The sequence below is a fragment of the Macrobrachium rosenbergii genome, chromosome 51, assembly GCF_040412425.1.
Source record: "Macrobrachium rosenbergii isolate ZJJX-2024 chromosome 51, ASM4041242v1, whole genome shotgun sequence".
Lineage (NCBI taxonomy): Eukaryota > Metazoa > Arthropoda > Malacostraca > Decapoda > Palaemonidae > Macrobrachium > Macrobrachium rosenbergii.
The window spans coordinates 74,816,598-74,836,243 of record NC_089791.1 but is presented as its reverse complement, the minus strand read 5'-3'; the positions used below and the strand labels follow the sequence as shown (position 1 = coordinate 74,836,243).

The following is a 19,646-nucleotide window of genomic DNA, read 5'->3' as shown; positions in this document are numbered from 1 at the left end:
CGTGTCAACTATGACACAGGATACTCTTCACGGCCTGTTGTCTCTCCCCATCATACTTGGACAAAACAGAATAAGGCAAGTCCTCAAAGGTTCTGTATTTTACAAAATTAGCAGGTGTCAAACAAAAAGAAACGAGCAGGTGGTTGAAAGTTACTGCTACAGAAGGTTTATTACAGATCCAGGCAGTTTATATAGCAGCCTCAACTAACGCAAGTCCCAAAGGTTCTGAGAGGTAAAAGACAATGGAATTGACTGTGACCTGAGGTCGAAACAATAAACAATAAATAATATGCAGTGAACAGTACAAATTACAATACAAAACATACAGAACTGCAATATGGATACAGTCTTGATGCCTGTGAATGAAGAAACATGATACACAATGTGTGACATTTGTATAAATACGCATAAAGTAAAAATGATTAAAAATGCGTGACCTGGCACGTTTTAGGCGTGACTAATTGAGCTTGAAGAAAATGGGAAGTCACCAAAGAAAACATGCTCAGCGGAGACTTAATTAATGGCGCCGCCGAAACACTACCCTGGCGCCGATGTGGTGACTTTACAGTTCCTTGTACAGCCCAGAGTTTCCAGATGGCAATTAGAATGTATGATGGGCCTGCTGCAATTTGCATCAGTAATAGCTCCAATACTGTACTTAGATTGTAACTAAAAATGTGAACAAATTCTGGCAATCACATGCAAGAAAAAAGATGTGCGACCGACCTCATCAAAAGAGAAAAAGTTAGGGAGATACTTTGGCCTTGGATCCGGAAGGAATCTCTGGCGAAACAGGTCACCCTGACTCCTCTGTCTGTATGAGTGACAATACACGCAGATGCCTTGTTGACAGGTTGGGAGGACATTGGGAGGATCGTCAGGTGGCAGGGAGGTGATCAGCTACTCTGAGGAATTCTTATATCAATTTCCTGGAGCTGATGGCTGTCTTTTTGTCTCTCAAAAAACTCAAACCCCCAGAAGAGAGACACAACATAAGTACAATATCCTACATCAAGAGGTCGGGATCATGTTCACCTCCTCTCAATATGATAATGCTCGCCATCCTTCGGATGGTGCAAGCAAGGGGGTGGCACATGTCTGCAATTCACTTCACAGGGGGTCTCATTGTAATAGCAAACTCTCTATCAAGGAAAACGACAACCTCAACAGAGTGGATATTGGACAACCACTCTTCAAACAATAGCCAAGATGCTTCCACAACCGGAAGTGGACCTGTTCACCGCGTACGAGGATCACAAACTCCTAGTATATGTGTCTCCAAACCTGGACAGTAACAGCGAGATGCCTTCCTAAGACTGGAACAAGGGGAGGATGATATCTTTTTCCTCCATTGTCCCAGATTTCGAAGGTTTTGAGCAAATTTCTAACCTTCAAAGAAACAGCTTATTTAATAGCCCCAAATTGGCCAAACAGGCATTGGTTCCTATTACTTCAACAACGGACGAAAAGATCAATTCCACTATAGTCTGCTGTTCTATCCCAGGCAGTAGGGTGGAAAGTCGTTTAAGCATCCTCCTTTCTGAGCCAAGACCTTCACGATTTTTTAAAAAATATTTATCATGAAAATTGATCGCCCAACATTGCTAGGTACCTAGTGTGTAAAAATTACGGACATCGTCTGTCCGGCAATACCAGTCCGTATGGAAGATATGGTTAGATTATATCCATACTGAGAGCCCAGTTGAGATTTCTATAGAAACACTTATTTTTCTTATATTAAAAATTGAGAGCTTAAGCCTTTTCATCACCTGTCAATTCCTTTGTAAAGCTCCTTGAGGACGAAACGAGCAACTACGCTATCAAAAAACAGGTTTTGATGTAGGAAAAACCTATTTCTGGTAGTCTATGTTGAGTCCTCAAAACCCTGCCACTTCCCTGATGAAAAGGCATGGGATTGGGCAAGGGAACATCCTGCATTGACCAACAGAGAGTAATGGCTCCTTGGTCTTTAACGTCCTGGTTGTAAACAAGAGGGCGGACGCACATGCGCAATAGTCACTTCTCTTTCTTGCAGGTTCTTTCGATGTTGGAAAAATTGGGTTCAGCTTCGCTGAAGATAAGGGAAAGTACCCTCTTATCTTTGAGTCAGTTATGCACTCCATCACGATATGTTAATCATTATGACACAATACCTGGCCAAAAAGACCAAACAGAAGAGAATTCTTTGATATTAGTTTGGTCACCATGGAGCTCTGGTAGACCATGGAAGGTAACTCCTTGAGGACTCAACAGCGACCACCAAAAATAGGTTTTTCCCATGTCAAAACCTGTTTTTTCTTTAAATAGTCTAAAATTAAAACTGATTTAAGATATGGGTTTTGCTTTTATTTTGAACCTGAATACTTTTACTTTATTCTGCTATGCTCCAAAAGGGAAAAAAGTCATTATGATGATTTAAGTTAGACAAGGAAAAAGAAGACTCGGTTTTCTTTGCCATAATCTTACTTTCTAAAGAAAAGTAAGAGATACATGTAATTTTTGAACCATGCAAAACTGTGGTTATTTGGTTAAGCTTCTGAGAATATTTATGAATTCTTATGTAGAAGTTTAACTGCGCTGTGAAAACTGCCAAGGAATTTTTTCCTCTTTATTACTTGATGTTCAGATTTACTGGGTGCTTTAATTTTGAAGCTGAATACATTTAGTTCCGCTTCTATGTTCAAAGAAGCAAATCAGTAAAATCCAAGTTTGAATAACAAGTTGAAGTTTTCAGCTCTACAGTCATTTCAGGAGTGTCTACAAGGCAAGACCACAGTAGTCATGAGTAACACCTCACTTGCTGCATATTTAAACAGACAAGGAGGGATGACCTCTCATGTACTGAACCAACCAGCAGTAAAGATATACGAATGGTCAGAACTTAAGGGACTGACACTGATGGCCAAATACATCCCGGGAGGAGCAACGTTCTAGTGGACACTCTAAGCAGACCAGACCAGATAGTGAGCACAGAATGGTCTTTGGATCAAGCAGTGGTGAACAGACTCTTCAGGTTGTGGGAGGGTCCCACATTAGATCTGTTTGCGACAGCAAGGAATCACAAACCCCCATGTACTGCTCTTCAGTCCCAGACAAAAGAGCCATCCTTCAAGACGCCTTACAACATCAGTGGGACAACACGGATGTTTACGTGTTTCCCCCATTCAGCCTGATCCGAAAGGTAATAAATAGGTTGTTCATCTCCCAAGGCCTCAGTATGACATTAGTAGCCCTGAAGTGGCCACAAGCGGAGTGGTGCACAGACCTTCTCCACCTGGTAGTGGACATTCTAAGACAACTACCACTAACCCAAGATCTGTTGAGATGAGCACAGTAGCTGAGTACACCGAGCAATAGCCGCTCTCCAACTTCATGGATGGAAGCTATCCAGTGACTGCTTAGAAAGAAGGAATTTTCAAGAAAAGTTGCAATGGTCATTGCAAGATTCATTAAACAGTTCTCTCTCAATCTGCACCAGGGAAAGTGGAAAGTCTTCCTGGGTTGGTACAGTGACAGGAATTTACATTCCCTCAAAACAGCTGTAAAAGATGTAACAGATTTCCTCCTTTTCCTGAGACAAAAGAAGAACCTCGCTCTCTCAGCAATTTTAGGTTACAAGGCCACCCTCTAAAGTGTTTAAAACAAAGGGTATAGATTTATCATCATGGGAATTATCAGACTTGGGTGAAATATTTTAAAACCCCCTGAGTGGAGTATCATCAAGGTCATATCTTAATTGACTAAGTCCCCATATGAACCAATCAAAAGTTCAAAACTGCTTCGGACCGAGACTTGATGTTGAAAACAGTTGTTTCTCTTGGCTCTGGCACCGGCCAAGAGGGTTAGAGAGATACATCCTCTTTTGTACGAGGCCACTCATACCCATGGTTGGATGAAATTAGGCTTTACATGTCCTCCAGAGTTCGTAAATTCCACATACGACCCAAGGTTCAATGGCTTTTCAATTTCTTCTCTCAAAGACTTCATGGGAGATGATCAAGAAGAGATGCTACTATGTCCGATTAGAGCTGTGAAACTCTAACTGAAATGGACAACCTTCCACACCAGTGAAACATAGGTTGTTTGTTGATACAGGTTGAACGAAGGAGATATCCAATAACACGATCTCCTTCTAGCTGAGAGAGATGATAAATAGAGCTTACACTTCAGGAGGTAGTGCAAATCCTGTTCCTTCCAGAATCAAATCACAGGAAATTAGAGGTATAGGTCCTTCAATAGCCTTCAAGAAGAACTACGCAGTTGGACAAATACTGCATGCAGGCGTTTGGAAGAGACAAACGACCTTTACCTCTTTCTACCTCAAAGACTTGGCTCACAAATCCTTGGACACTTCCACCTTGGGTCCAGTTGTGGCAGTGCAACAAGTAGAGCAGGATATTTGCTCCGCCACTCTGAGGAATGGCTCCATAGAATTCCGGAAGATACAGAGTGAATACTGTTCAAAGAATATTTTTTTTCAGGTCATTTTTTGGGTCTCCCATACTACTTTTTTTTTTTTTTTTTTATTGAAAGATCAACCTCCCTCCTAGTTGTGAGTCTCCTATATATGAAGGTGTAGGGAGTATTCATATCGGAACAAATAACAAATTAAAATAACAATTTGTATTTTTCCTAACATAGGAACCTACACCTTCATATAGTTAGTTACCCTCCTCGTGCCTCCTCTCTTATAGCCCGATCTCTCCTCCTGCGAAGGTATGACAGTCTTGAGTCTTATATTTGCGCATGGGAATCTCCTGTATATGAAAGTGTAGGTTCGTCTGTTAGGAAAAATACAAATTGTAATTTTAATTTATTTCTTGATGTTTTGTAATTATTCTTACTGCATAAAACAATGGAAAACGATAATCCTAGATCATCACGCCCAGTACAGGCTTATGAGTTTTTAGCATTATGCAGTGTACAGAAAGGTACATAAAAAATCATGAATGGCTCACAAGCAAAAACACGATCAAAACAAAGTGCCAGACAATGCTACAACATTTCCATTTCATTACTGTAAGTACATATTAGACCATGACATGAGAGCGATAAGGACAGAAAGAAAAGCATGCTGATACTGAGCTAAGAAACTCCCCTATAGGCTATACTTGTATAGTTGTATACTGCGCACGCACACACCTTCCTTCCCTCCTTTGTTATTTCTCATTTTTATTTCATGGTGTTTTGCCATCATTTTCACTGCATAAAACTATGAAAAAAGATAAAAATGAAAATGCCAGATCGGCATATCTAGTCCAGGCTAATGCACATTTTACGCTAAACGCTACAATAAGGTACATTTGAAATCGTAAATTGCGCGTTTATGTTTAGTTTAAATTTTTTTTCTTACTAATGCTGTACTGTGAAAGAAATTGTGTATCCTTGATTTTTTATTATTATTTGCATTGTATAACCAATAATGGTTATTATAAGAGGTCTATGGGGTTTAATGTAGATATAAACAGGTTGTGTGTGTATGTATGATCGGCATGTCTATAGCACTCAGTTATATAGGGTTCTCAATCATGCGCAGTTCGAGTGGTGCACTGGGGTCTTGGAACTGTGGAACATATTTACCTATGGATACAGGGGCCAGCTGTATATACCTGTACCTACATAATATGCTTACAAGATACTATGTAAAGTTCATACAATATTCAAAACCCATACAAAATGAAATAAAAAAAATTTTTCTCGTTCAACATAAGTAATCCTTAATTCTTAAAAAAAATGAGAGAGAGAGAGAGAGAGAGAGAGAGAGAGAGAGAGACGGGCAAGCAAATAAGTGTAAGTGCGTAGTTTCTGTTCACCCTCATAGACACAGCCATGAAAGCGTTGTTAAGTGTCTGTTCGTTTATTTGTCATCCACCTTTACTGGCACAAAAAGGAAAGCTTCAGTTTCTTATGTGCGTTTCTTCATTCGTTGTAGCCTATGCTTAGTGGGTTATCCACTGATGGTGAGAGGTTGTCTGCTTGGGTTTACTCAGTCCACCATCGTACTTGGTTCAGTACAAATACTCTTATCATTTTGATCAGACTTGGGCGAGTCCGTTAATTAGCAAAATCTGCACATTTGAGGTTCATTATGTTGAGGTACCACTTATGACTTGTCTTTCTAGATCCTGTTTCAACAGCGGGTACAGTACCATTTCCTACAGCTAGAGTAATCATTAAATTGTGTAGGACATTTATGCCACAGATCCAGGCAAATACTGCGGTAACCAGGACCGGGCCGCAGGACAATGGGAGATGTGACCTGATCTTCAAGTTCATTTTCCTATGAAGTGAACGAGTACAAATTAGAAATGCCCAGAGCTACAATAGGATCAGTCTTTAGATGCTTGCAATGAAGAAACAGGGCAAATGCAATCTGCAAAATACAATAAAGTAAAAATTCAAAATGCACCTATTTTGTCAAGTTCCAAGTGAAACTGTAGTGCATCAATGGTTGCAGAGGTCTAGTCCACATATACCGTATATAGTATTATCCTTTATTGCCATGGGGCATTGCATGGTCTTTTCTTGCTTATCAGACCTGCAACACATCTTCATCCTTCTTTTGTGAATTTATTCCCTGGAGGTTCAAAATGAGAATCACCTTGCAAAATGCAAAGGTGTTGCCCTTCTAGCATTACACGGTTTTGAAGAAAAGATTCTTCTTTCCAAGTTTTTTCATTGTCCTCTTTCACAGTTTAAGAGTACCTCTGATGTGACTGCTGTTTTCAGTGGCTTTCTAACAGTGTACAGACTGTATCATGAAGCATGTTACTGTGTCCTGATAAACCATGGAATCAATAACATAATTAGTCTGAGCTTTGCACAGTATGTATAGTTTTATTCCATATTTGTCAGTTTCCTTAGGGGCAAACACTTTGATATCTCCCTTCCTTTGAATGGAAGCATTCCTCCGTCCAGAAAGAGGCTTTATTTTAGTACATACATACAAATTTCTAGTCAGTAGGTGTATCAGTAATGAGTACAGTAAAACTTTGCACTATGAGAAAACTGGCAGAATACATTTTTCGCTTTACCTGGTACATTTTATTGTCTGGGTAATTTGGGACGTCCGTAATAATGTTGGGTTATATGATTGGCAAAATCCTGTTTGCTCCACCCCATCCAGGTATAAGCAGCTCTTTGATGAAGACGGTTTCTCGAATGAAGTACCATAAAGAGTTCAGTGGTTGATAACAGAAGTTTGTACAGGCACTGTCATTCTTGGGAGGCAGTAAAGTCAAGCGCTGAGTGAGGAGATTGAATGTTCAGGGTCTGTGTACCAACACTCATCCTTATCATTGACAATGGCAGACACCACAGGAAAGGAGGTAGCTACAGAAGTAGAAGAAGAAGAAGCAGGATAGGTAAATCAGTCCTCTCCTGTGACGTCTCTTGCATATTCCCTGACCTCCCTTGTTCCAATGCCGTCAACAATGAAACAAACTAAGCCTGAATTCCTCTTTTGTCTCACTTCCTTGGCAATGTATAAATAATACAAAATCACTACTATTGTCAATGTTATTGTGTTTAGTATGAAAACAATTACGGTCTTTGTGGTACTGTATTTGCTAGTGGCTTACCTAATATTAGTGTTTCCAGTAGGTGGACCCTGTTGGGTACTATGAAGCTAAACTTTGTGGACCCCTTGTCTTTCAAAACGAGACCTTTTATTCACTGACATTTTTAGCTAATGCATCAGTTCTTTTCAGACATTATATAAAAAAGTTAGTCATGGCATGTTTAGCTAATATACCAACTCTTTCCAGACACTTTACGAAAAATTCAACAAAGAATAGCATTATGTAGGTGATTTAGTGAAAACTTTTGAGAAATCGTAGATAACAAGTTGCTTCAGGCAGAGCATACTGAAGACTTTTGGGATTGGGTGAAGGGTACGGGATGCAAGGATGCAAAGTTCAGGAATCTTGTGGTGCTACGGAGAAGTTTCTGTGTTGTAACATACGTCACACATTTTTATGAATATATTTTTTATTAAAGTATTTATTACAGGATTATAAGTGTCTTTGAGGTTGAATTTTACATGTCTCATCAAGGTATCATATCTGACCCAAAGAGTTAAATTCCCTTGTGAAAACAAATCTAGAAATGTGACTTAGTCGTCTTGCAAAACTACTTTATAATGATAAAGTGTAATGATCACTTTGATAACTACTAATCATTTACAAAAATCATTCATGTAAATGTATAGAGTTAATTGAGGGTGAAAAGGGCAGTAGTTTAACTAAATATAATTGGAGAGGAACAATCCAACAAAATTGTAGTATTAGAGTCCTGACAGAAGATATTAAAAAACGTTCAAGAATTGGAAATTTGTATCCCATTTTAAGGGAATATCACCAAAGATAACAAAAAGGAAATTTAAAAGGAAAATATTTGCCATAAGAAAAGATATTTGAATCATGGGGAATTTTGATTGTATGCTTGGTGAATGCAATGCAAAATTTCCTAAAAATATGGACATATTGGAGAAAATAGTATACCGAGCCTATTTAAATGCGCCTCCTGTGGATCAAGTTACCATGCAACTAGATAGAATTATGGAGCACCAAACTCCATCAGCTTAGGCCAGAACAACCATGTACGATCTAAAGAATGTTTCACAAATCATATGACTAGTGTAGACCTTAAAATATCACAAGACCGGACAGAAAGGACCATCAAAAAAGGAAATTCCGATAACAATTTCAACAATCCTTCTAAGAAACTAATCTTCAGATCTGCAGTCAACAAAAAGACTTAAGGTCATAGCATACCCATCAAAAAAGACTGAAACCCAATAGGGGGGTTGTGATATCAGTGAAACTCACGCAGTGCACTGCACACATTACCTAGGATTCTTTGCAACGTCCCTTCAGCTCCTAGCTGCAACCCTTTTAATTCCTTTTACTGTACCTCCGTTTGTATTACCTTTTCTTCCATCTTACTTTCCACCCTCTCCTAACAATTGTTTCACAGATTTCATATTCCAATTCCTAAAAAAGGACCAAACTGAATAAGCTAACTTATAATATACAATAGACATATACAAGAGAAATATTAATGCAGGGATCAGGGGAAGAAGTCTCAGCACAAATATGTCACAATACCCTAGAATCCAATAGTTTGATAATATGTTAACCTGAAGATGTGACAGGAAACACAATGAAACTTCCAGTAATACATCAACCAATAGTTCTTTACTGCCTAAAACGGGAAAAAATACTAATTGACGAAAGAAGCTGACAGGTCAGTTTTATCTGTAAAATTATAACTACTGTACATGATAATATCACATTATCCTGTCATTAAAATGACCACGGCACTAGATTTAGGGAAAGAGAAATTTTAAAATCAATTAGTGCAAATAAAACTTCAAAAAGACAACATGGACAGCTTATGGTCAATATCAAACCAGTAACTGGGAAACAAACATCTCCATCTTCAGTCATTACCAGTCTTAAGGCCATTTTGTAGATGTGATGAACATACCTGGAAACAGAAATTTCACACCTTTGTATTGTAGCTAGGGAAGTTAGATGGAAAAGAGAGAGAGAAATGTAAAAAAATAGAAAAAGTAAGAGAGAGAGAGAGAGAGAGAGAGAGAGAGAGACGTAAAGAATAAAAAGGGAGGCAGAGAGAACAATGATAATGCCTAAAAGCTGTTGTTATTACCGTGGATTCAAATACGCTGACCGAGGTAGAACTTCTAAACGAACTCAAAAACAGTGAGCGAGTATATCGCGCTTAAAGCCATAAAACCGATCGTAAAGGTTGGAAGCAGTGGTCTTGCGAGTAGCTTAACCAAATCATGAGTCAGCACAGCCAAAAAGCTAACATCAGCCAGCTCTATAACCCCGCCTTCAAGAGGAGGCGTTTTCATGGAAATTCCAGGAAATTGGGGGCTGGACAAAGTGATGTACTTCAACACCCTCCAATCAAACATGCTAAGATCATCTCCAGTCAAGTCCTCTAAGGAGAGATTTGAATCACACCCACTACAGTCCTTCCCAATCAATTATTTGAGGGGGAGGCCTTGCAGATGAATCCTTCCAATAGGGCTAGAAGGAGGTGGAGATTGCAGATAACAAGAAATCCAGGGGTTCAACAGTCTGGAGAGCGACAGAAGAGAAGCAGATTCGAGCTGTGTCCACCAGGGAGAGTACGTCTCCCCTCGCTTTCGTGTTCCCCAGTAGACTGAGTCAAACTAATTTCTCAAGAGTGACTTCGTTATACCACTGTAACATTTTTATTTTGTACTGATCTTGTTAATCTTTATAAGTTAAATTCCATTATTAAAGTGAAGAAATTACAGAACTCGTCTCTATACACCTTCCTGAGATATCAATAGGCTACTTTAGGAATATTTATCTTCAATAACAGACATTAAGAAGAAAGAGAGGCACTGTGGACATTCATAGAAGAATAACAAGGTAAGAAAGTGGAAGACTAAAATCGTACGACAAAAGAAACACATAACACCTTAAATCTCATTACAGTCACTGTGGATACTATAACTTTTGTTGAATTTTGGTGAATTCAGTCAAGCGGATTCACACTAAGTTATGTCACAATTAGTGCACTTCACTACCAATTTTCATCTGGCAAAAATAAAGACTTAAAGAACCCACAAATAGTATGTGTATCAGACATTTCTCCTCTGCAATGTATGTATGACTAGCTGACCAACCTGGCGCTGCCTGGAAAAACTCTGAATGACATTTGATAAACTGTCTCTCTCCCACTTTCTCCTCCCTAACACCCCCAATTTACCTGTCATTTCTTCTGTCAGTTCATCGAAACTGCCATTAAAACTTGCGTGTAGACAACAGTTTGTGGGTTGAGACAGTCCACTCACCAGAATGGATGAACTGATGGTATTACTAAAATATCTTCTGACCGACTGACAGGTAGGTAATTCACGTGTGGACAGGTTAGCACCAATTTCGTGAGTTTGCTGCTGTATTTCATCTGAGAAGCATCTCAGACGCTCTGATCAGCATATGAATAAATTATATATAGGCATTGTTCATTTCACTGTTAGACCCTCCAATGCTATTTGTATGCCGTTATAAGCCCAAATCATACAATAAAAATCTAAATATTTCTATGTGATACAGACAATTTGGTATAGGATAGGCCAATGATGTCTTTTTATGATATGTGTTACTATAATGAATGTAAACTTGACTGTCCATTTCATAAAAAACGGATTAGAAATTCATGTCTTTACTGAAGCCTCAAGTAAGGCATATGGGCCGGTAGCCTATGTCAGGGGAAGTAAGGGAGAAACTAACCTGTTGACTAGGAAAATGAGAGTAACCCCTAGGAAACAACAACTGTTTGTTATTAGGAATTAGGTTAGGTAGAAGTTTGAAGAATTTGTTAAAAGTCTGTGCAGTCATAATTTGGACCGACAATAAGGTTGCTATAGCCTGGGTAAATAGCAAAGAGGACAATAGGAATGTGTTTATAGCTAATAGGGTAGGAGAGGCTAACTCTCTTTTACAGGAGTGTGGGATGATTCTGAAGCATGTGCCGACCAAAGGTAATCCAGCAGATCTTCTGTCCCGAGGGACCAATATGAGAGAGCTAACAGCCAGCCAGTTGTGGCACCAAGGACCCCAGTTTTTTCATGTTGAAGGTCCTGCTGATCCCCCAGAGCTACTAGATGAAGCCTCGCTAAGCCAGGCTAATAAGCAAGTTGTTGCCGCCCTCTGTGAACTACAGGAAGAAGTAGCTATGATACTGTAAAGTCCCCGCTCAATGCGTTCTCTGTAGAGAACATCCTGTTTTATGCGGTGCCTTTTCATCGACCTAAAGTCGATCGGAATCTATATTTATCATCATAATTGTAAACTGTGTATATGTTGTCTTTCTAAACAATCATGTTTTATGTACAAGTAACGAGTTATTTATGTTGTATGTCAGACATTGTTGATCACTATGTTCTCTGTATGAACATGTCCTGTTTTTAAGGAATTAGTTTGACCTCAGGTTACCTGTAAATCTTTGTACCAGCAGTCTCTGTGAACTAAGCAGACGTCCGCATCCTGCTTTATAAGCAGTTAGTTTTCATCAATAAACCAGCAGTATTTGTCTTCCAGCTCATTATTTTGCACCTCTCTCACAGTGGTGACCCCCGGAGTGGTTCCTGGAAGCCATTAACGGACCCAAACGGCGACTAAGTATTGGCCCAATGAACCTAATCCACGCACCTAACGGACTAACTATGGCACTCTAACAAAGTGTTCGGGTGTTAACCGACCCTCGTTGGCAGGTTGCCAGCATCATTAGCGGACCCACACGGCATGCTCCTCCAGTGTACATTGGCGTGAGTGTTCCCACACACTCCACGTGAGAGCGCGAAAAGAGCATGGATGGAGACATTCCTGTAAGGTGTCAAAGAAACGAGCAGGTAAAAGTTACTGCTAGTTTATTACAGATCCAGGCAGCTTATATTGCGGCCGACTGACGCCGGGCCGTGAGAGACAATGGAATTGACTGTGACCTGAGGTCGAAACAATAAACAATAATATGCAGTGAACGAGTACAAATTACAATACAAAACATACAGAGCTACAATATAGATACAGTCTTGATGCCTGTGAATGAAGAAACATGTGATACACAATGTGTGACATTCGTATAAATACCATAAAGTAAAAATGATAAAAATGCGTGACCTGGCACGTTTTAGGCGTGACTAATTGAGCTTGAAGAAAACGGGAAGTCACCAAAGAAAACAAGCTCAGCGGAGACTTAATTAATGGCGCCGCCAAAACACTATCCTGGCGCCGATTTGGTGACTTTACAAATCCTCCCAAAGACGAGGGACGCGTCTGATTAATCCCTGTACCTGCTGGGACGCTGAAGGTGCCGCGGCTTGAAGATAACTGAGGGCCTCCCGCCTGTAAGGCTGCTGTTTGGCGGTTCCTTCCTGGGGCGGCGCCTGGGGTGAGGGCGTGCTGGAGTGCGTTTGGGCGGAAGGGGTGCTGCGTCGCTGCCGGGACTCTCCGACAGGAAGGCGGGCTTCAGCCGGTCTATGGAAACCCAGTCGTTCTTGCCTGGGAGTGCCAGCTGGAACGCCTTGCTGTTCCGCCCCAGCACGCGGAAGGGTCCCCTGTAGGGCTTAGTTAGTGGTGGACGGACGGCGTCGACTCTGACGAAGACGTGGGTGGCGGATGACAGCTGCGGCGGCATGAAGGTGGTTGCTTTGTCGATGTATGAGCGCCTGCAAGCGAACTTGCCGCCACGTCGCGGAGCCTCTGCAGAGATGGGGAGTGGCGATCATCCGTCACGAGCTCTCCCGGCACCACGAGCGGTTCCCCATAGGTTTGTTCAGCTGCGGATGGGGTGCCGTCGGCTCTGGGGGCGGTCCTCAACCTGAGGAGGACCCACGGCAGCTGATGTTTCCAGTCCTCGGCGGTGCAGCGGGCCATGAGGGATGACTTTAAGGACCTGTGGAATCGTTCCACCAGGCCGTTGGCCGCTGGGTTGTACGCTGTGGTGGTGTGGTGCGTGGTTCCCAGCAGTTGAGCCAGGGCAGTCCACAACTCGGAGAGGAAAGCAGGGCCCCTGTCGGTTGTGATGTGGTCCGGGACGCCGAAGCGGCTAACCCAACTGGAGAGCAGGGCCTCAGCGCACGCGCTGGCGGTGGCTTCTTGCATGGGTGTGGCTTCGGGCCACCTCGTCGAACGGTCTACCACCGTGAGGAGGTATCTGGATCCGCCTGATGGGGAAGGGCCCGACGACGTCGATGTGGATGTGGCCGGCGGCGCCCTGGTTGTGGGAACTCGCCTACCCCGACTGCGTGTGACGACCCACTTTACTGGTCTGGCACTGCAGGCACTGTTTTGCCCAGGCTGTGGCGTCCTTTTGCACCCCGTGCCAGACGAACTTTTTGAAAGCAGTTTGGCCGTGGTCCTGCCGGAGGGGTGTGAGAGGCCGTGAATGATGTCGAATACCTGGCGCGGCGTGAGGCTGGAACCAAAGGCGGGGCTGGCCTGTGCTGATGTCACAGAGCAGGCTGGGGCCTCCGGGGCGAGGGTCACGTCCGCCACTTGAGGGATGTGATGGCGTGTGCGGTATGCTGGGGTTTCTGGGTCAGCGGCCTGTTCTCTGGCAAGGTCCTGGTAATCTACACCAAGCTGCACTGCGTTCAACTCGACTCTGGAGAGGGCGTCTGCTACGGATTTTTCTTGCCGGGGAGGTACCTGACGGAACAGGTAAATTCGGCTATGGCTGAGAGGTGGCGCTGCTGTCTGGAAGACCATGCGTCCCCCTGCTTCGTGAAGGCGTGAACCAGTGGCTGGTGGTCTGTGAAGATTGTGAAGGGCGTCCCTCCAGGAGGAACTTGAAGTGCCGAACTGCGCGGGTACATCGCGCAGAGTTCCTGTCGAAGGTGCTGTAGCGGGACTCTGCGGGACTGAACTTCTTGCTGAAGAAGGCGATGGGCTGGGGCGCCGTTGATGATTTGCTCCAGAACAGCACCGCAGGCAACGCACTGGCGCCTGTCGTCAGCTGGAGGGGAGCCTTGGGATCCTGGTGTGCCAAGGCGGTTGCCTTGGTGAGGGCGGCCTTCGTCAGGGAAAAGGCCTGCTGCTGGCTGGGTCCCCAAGACAGGGACTTCGGTTGACCTTTTAGGACTTCCGTCAGGGGGGCCGTGGTGTGCGCGATCCCGGGGATGAACCGCCTGTAGAAGTTTACCATCCCCAGGAACTCCTGGACGGCCTTGATGGAGGTGGGTGTCGGGAACTTGTCTATGGCTGCCACTTTCGATGTAAGAGGGCGGACGCCTGTCGGAGACACCTCGTGACCCAGGAATTCTGCTTTCTGGACGCCGAAGGTACACTTGTCGAAACGGACGACGAGGCCGTTTTCTTGGAGGCGCTGGAGGACTGCTTTGATGTGCCTCTGGTGTTCGCTGTGAGACCTGGAAAATATGAGAATGTCGTCGACGTAGCAGACGCAGAATTTTAGGTCCCCAGGATGCTGTCCATGAGCCGCTGGAAGGTGGCCCCGGCGTTCCTCAGCCCGAAGGTGGAGAAGGCGAACACATAGGACCCGAAGGGCGTGATGATGGCTGTCTTTGGTATGTCCTCTGGCGCAACAGGTACCTGGAAATAAGATTTAAGAAGGTCCAATTTAGTGAATATTTTGGCCCCGTGAAAGGAGGCCGTGAGGTCTTGCATATTGGGTAGAGGGTAGTGGTCGGGCTCCGTTGCAATGTTGAGCCGCCTGTAGTCGCCGCAGGGTCTCCAGGAGCCGTCCGGTTTCTGCACCATGTGGAGGGGGAGGCCCATGGACTGGAGGCTTTCCTGCAGATGCCCATCTGTTCCATCTCCGCGAATGCTTTTTTTCGCCTCCTGAAGGCGCTGAGGGGGAAGCCTGCGGAACTTCGCATGTGTTGGGGGCCCTTTAGTCACTATATGGTGGTATATGCCGTGCTTGGCTGGGGCCCCGGGGACTTGGCGGCTCGGGCTTAAATACCTCAGGGAACTCCGACAGAAGGTGTGCATACTGGTGGGGGGCGACGGCGCTGATGGTGGGTCTGTCCCGGGTCGAGGAGGCGCTGCGCCCACGTCGACTAGCAGGCCGAAGTGCGCCAGAAAATCGGCCCCAGGAGTGGGGTTCCTACGTCCGCGACGATGAAGTCCCAGGAGTAACTCTGGCCAAGGATGGAGATCGACAGGAGCCTGGTGCCGTAGGAGAGATGGGGTTCGTTGGCGGCCGTCAGAAAGCGGCCGGTCTGGTGTCTGGTTGCGGTCCTCTCTGGATGCTGGGAAGACCGACTTAAAGGCTCCTGTGTCGACCAGCATCATCCTGCCGGAGACGGTGTCGCGGACGTAAAAACCTACTGTTTTTGAGGCCCTGGGTTCTTCGGCTGCCATGGCGGCCTGTCCTGCTGGCCGCCGCCACCCCGGTTTTTTGAACGGTTGAACGAGCAGGGCGGCAGGCAGTTTCGGGCGTCCTTTCCGAACCACTTGTGGTAGCGACAGAAGCCCGGGGACCTCCGTCTGCTGTGGTTCGGTGGACGTCTGTTGGCGATGGCGTTGACGGGCTGCTCTACGTCCTCTTCAGGCTGGACGGAGCTGACCGGCTGTGTGGCCGGTTTTAGCCGCTGTGAAGCCTTGACGGAGTCTGTGAAGTGTTGTGCCGCCTCTATGAGGTCCTCGACAGGCATGGTGTAGGGGTGAGCGATCTGGTTGCGTACTTCCGGGAGGAGTTGGCGAAGGAAGATTTCCCGTATGAAGCTTATCTCCTGCCGCTTGTTTGTGCCACCCAAGACTGGTATTGACAGGAGATCTACGACCATGCCCCCGTCTCTTGGATTGAGGTCGTGGCGTGGATTATTGGCAAGGTCGATAGCACGGGCGGCCCGCTCGGCGATGGGCAGGGGAGCAAGCTTCGAGGAGGAACTTTTTGTGGTGCTGTATGTGAGGGTGTGTGTTTCGGTACTCGCGAGATGAGTTTTTGTACACGTCCTCGGAAGGGCGTTGAGCACTGTGTCGGCCTGTAGGATTTCGTCCGTGAGGTCCGCGATTCTGAAGTGGCTCTCCACCCTGCGCAGCCACATCGATGGGTTCCCCTGCGTAAACGGCGGCAGCTTTTTACGGTGAGGGCGGCCCGCGATTGTGTTGCCCGCCGTCGTGTGTTCGGGCGCTGGTGTGGAGTTGCGGGAGGGCCTCGATGCGGGGCGGTGCGGCTGTGATGGGAGGTAGGTAAACCTCGGAGTCCGCGGGGTCGCGTTTAACTGCATGAAGGAGGGGATATCCGCCCCATGCTCGCTTCTTTGACCCCTTACTGGAGTGGGGTACTTCGCGTCGGTACGCACTTTCGTGCGCCGTGTGGTTCCGCTAGTGACGCTGGTGGGGTGCGCCGACGAGTCAGCACGCTCAAACGCTGGTTACAGCGCCGTGTTTAGGCCGCTAAGAGCGTTTTGGAGAAATCCTGGAGCCAAGACTGAGTCGCCGTGTGAGTCCGCTAATGGCTCCGGGATACTCCGGGTCACCACTGTAAGGTGTCAAAGAAACGAGCAGGTAAAAGTTACTGCTAGTTTATTACAGATCCAGGCAGTTTGTATTCTACGGCCGACTGACGCCGGGCCGTGAGAGACAATGGAATTGACTGTGACCTGAGGTCGAAACAATAAACAATAATATGCAGTGAACGAGTACAAATTACAATACGAAACATACAGAGCTACAATATAGATACAGTCTTGATGCCTGTGAATGAAGAAACATGTGATACACAATGTGTGACATTCGTATAAATACCATAAAGTAAAAATGATAAAAATGCGTGACCTGGCACGTTTTAGGCGTGACTAATTGAGCTTGAAGAAAACGGGAAGTCACCAAAGAAAACAAGCTCAGCGGAGACTTAATTAATGGCGCCGCGAAACACTATCCTGGCGCCGATTTGGTGACTTTACATTTCCCAACCACGTACAAATTACCACGAACCTCTTGGAGGCGAATGCCTGACAAAACCCCCACACGACATTACCCCCACCGACATAACGCCCACCGACAAAACCCCATACGATGAAACCCCCACACGACAAAAACCCCATTGATACAAAACCCCCACACGACAAAAAACCCCAAACGACAAAAAACCCGACACGACCAAAACCCACACGAATAATGAAAGTGTGGATATTTAATAAATATATATATATATATATATATATATATATATATATATATATATATATATATATATATATATATATTATATATATATATATGAGAGAGAGAGAGAGAAAGAGAGAGAGAGAGAGAGAGAGAGAGAGAGAGGCTCCAAATGAGTAAATTACCTATTGTTATTCGATAAGTTATGTACAGTGGTTACAAGGAAAGCTTTCACTGTTTTCGTCTGTTAACTAGCAAACTATCAACAAATTTGTATTGACAATACTCCTTTGCTAGTTATTTACAATTTTTACAAAATGACTTTTTTTTCCTTAAGACGGAGTTTTAGTTTGAGTGGAAATAATTTTTTCTGTACTCCTTTGCTCATCATGGAAGTCATCCGTAATAATAAAGGTGGAGAGAAACTGTGCTATAAAGGTTATATGTATACTAAAAAATCCACCAGTGCTACTACGATGAGGTGGGAATGTTCCAGAAAATCAGCGTTTGGATGTAATGGAAAAATAACAACAAATTTAGCAATATCGGACGTCATTTCAATTATTGAACATAATCATGCGGGAGATGAAGGATCAGTGGAAGCAGCAAAAGTGCATACAACCCTCTTTCAACAGGCCAAATCAACTAGAGGAAATACTAGTCGCATTGTAGCGGATTCGTTGGAGAGTATGACTCAGGACGGAAGAATTGCCATGGGAAATATAAATACAGTTAAAAGATATGTTCAAAGAAAACGCCAAGAAGGACGCCCTAAGGATCCCGAATCGTTGAAGGACTTGAAGATTTTAGGTGAATGGACTATGACACGAGGAGAACATTCTGTGCCTTTTCTTCTTCATGATAATGGCGCTGAAGCCAATAATCGAATCATTATATTTGCAACAAGAGATGCGATGGACCATTTAGCTAAGGCACATACCTGGTATATGGATGGAACCTTTGCATCGGCTCCTGTGTTATTTGAACAGCTATTTGTTATTAGAGCTCCTCTCGGTGATTCAGCAATAAGCTGTGTGTATGGTTTCCTTTCCGGCAGATCACAGGAAATCTATCAAGAATTTCTTACAACAGTTCTAGATAAAGGAGAGGAACTAGGGTTACATATGAATCCCGATACTACTATGACCGATTTTGAAAAATCACTTTTGAATGCTATAGAAAATGTACTGGGACCTCAAATCCATACGAAAACATGTTTTACCATTTAACACAGAATACATGGCGGAAACTACAAAGCATAGGACTGAGCAGTATCTACAAGGAAGATGAATCTACAAGACATTTTTGTGGTATGATTGACGGACTTGCTTCTCGTCCATCTGATAGAATCATAGATAGCATGAATTTCCTTAAATTGAACTGCCTAGCCATCTTGAACCTCTGTTGGCATATTTTGATTCGACGTATGTGACAGGTACTAAGCGTCGTGCAAGACAAATTCCACCATTATTTCCTCCTGAAAAATGGAGCGTGTATGAAGCAACAGTTAGTGGCGAAGACCGTTACAAATAACCAGTGTGAAACTTGGAACAATACTTTTAAATACCTGGTTGGTTATAGTCATCCCACAGTTTGGGTTGCAATTGAAGCTCTGAACAAAAGATGCACTGATGGTTCAAACTTGCTTGGAAAAGAATGCCATCGGAGAACCTCTTTGTAAGAAAATTAAGAGAGAAACTGTAAAATTGCAATCGCGATTGCAAAATCTGTCTTGATTTTAGTAATGGTAAGAAGGACATCGAAGAATTTCTTAATGGTGTAGCAAAAAATATAAGAATATATAAATTCTGACTTCCTATATGTTTTGTGTAATAAATATTACGAAACTGTAAATTTTTACTTTATAATCGTATCTTCTTTAATAAATGATTAAAAAAAAAACTATATACACTAGTCATTTCAGTAAGCTGCTTCTAGAAAATATATGGGTGTTTTTGTCGGTGGGGGTTTTGTCGTAGGGAGGTTTTGTCATATGGGGTTTTTGTC

At 43.8% G+C, this 19,646-nt stretch overlaps 1 protein-coding gene across 1 annotated transcript; it reads left to right on the top strand.

Moving 5' to 3' along the window:
• The first annotated feature begins 18,028 nt into the window (after window positions 1-18,028).
• On the top strand, window positions 18,029-18,868 carry LOC136833116 (uncharacterized). Its single transcript, XM_067094761.1, has one exon. It carries the CDS (start codon window positions 18,029-18,031, stop codon window positions 18,866-18,868), a length of 840 nt encoding a protein of 279 aa, XP_066950862.1.
• Window positions 18,869-19,646: the final 778 nt, after the last annotated feature.

Coding starts and splice junctions, on each gene's coding strand:
- LOC136833116 (XM_067094761.1), top strand. CDS start 18,029: ATGGAAGTCATCCGTAATAATAAAGGTGGAGAGAAACTGTGCTATAAA.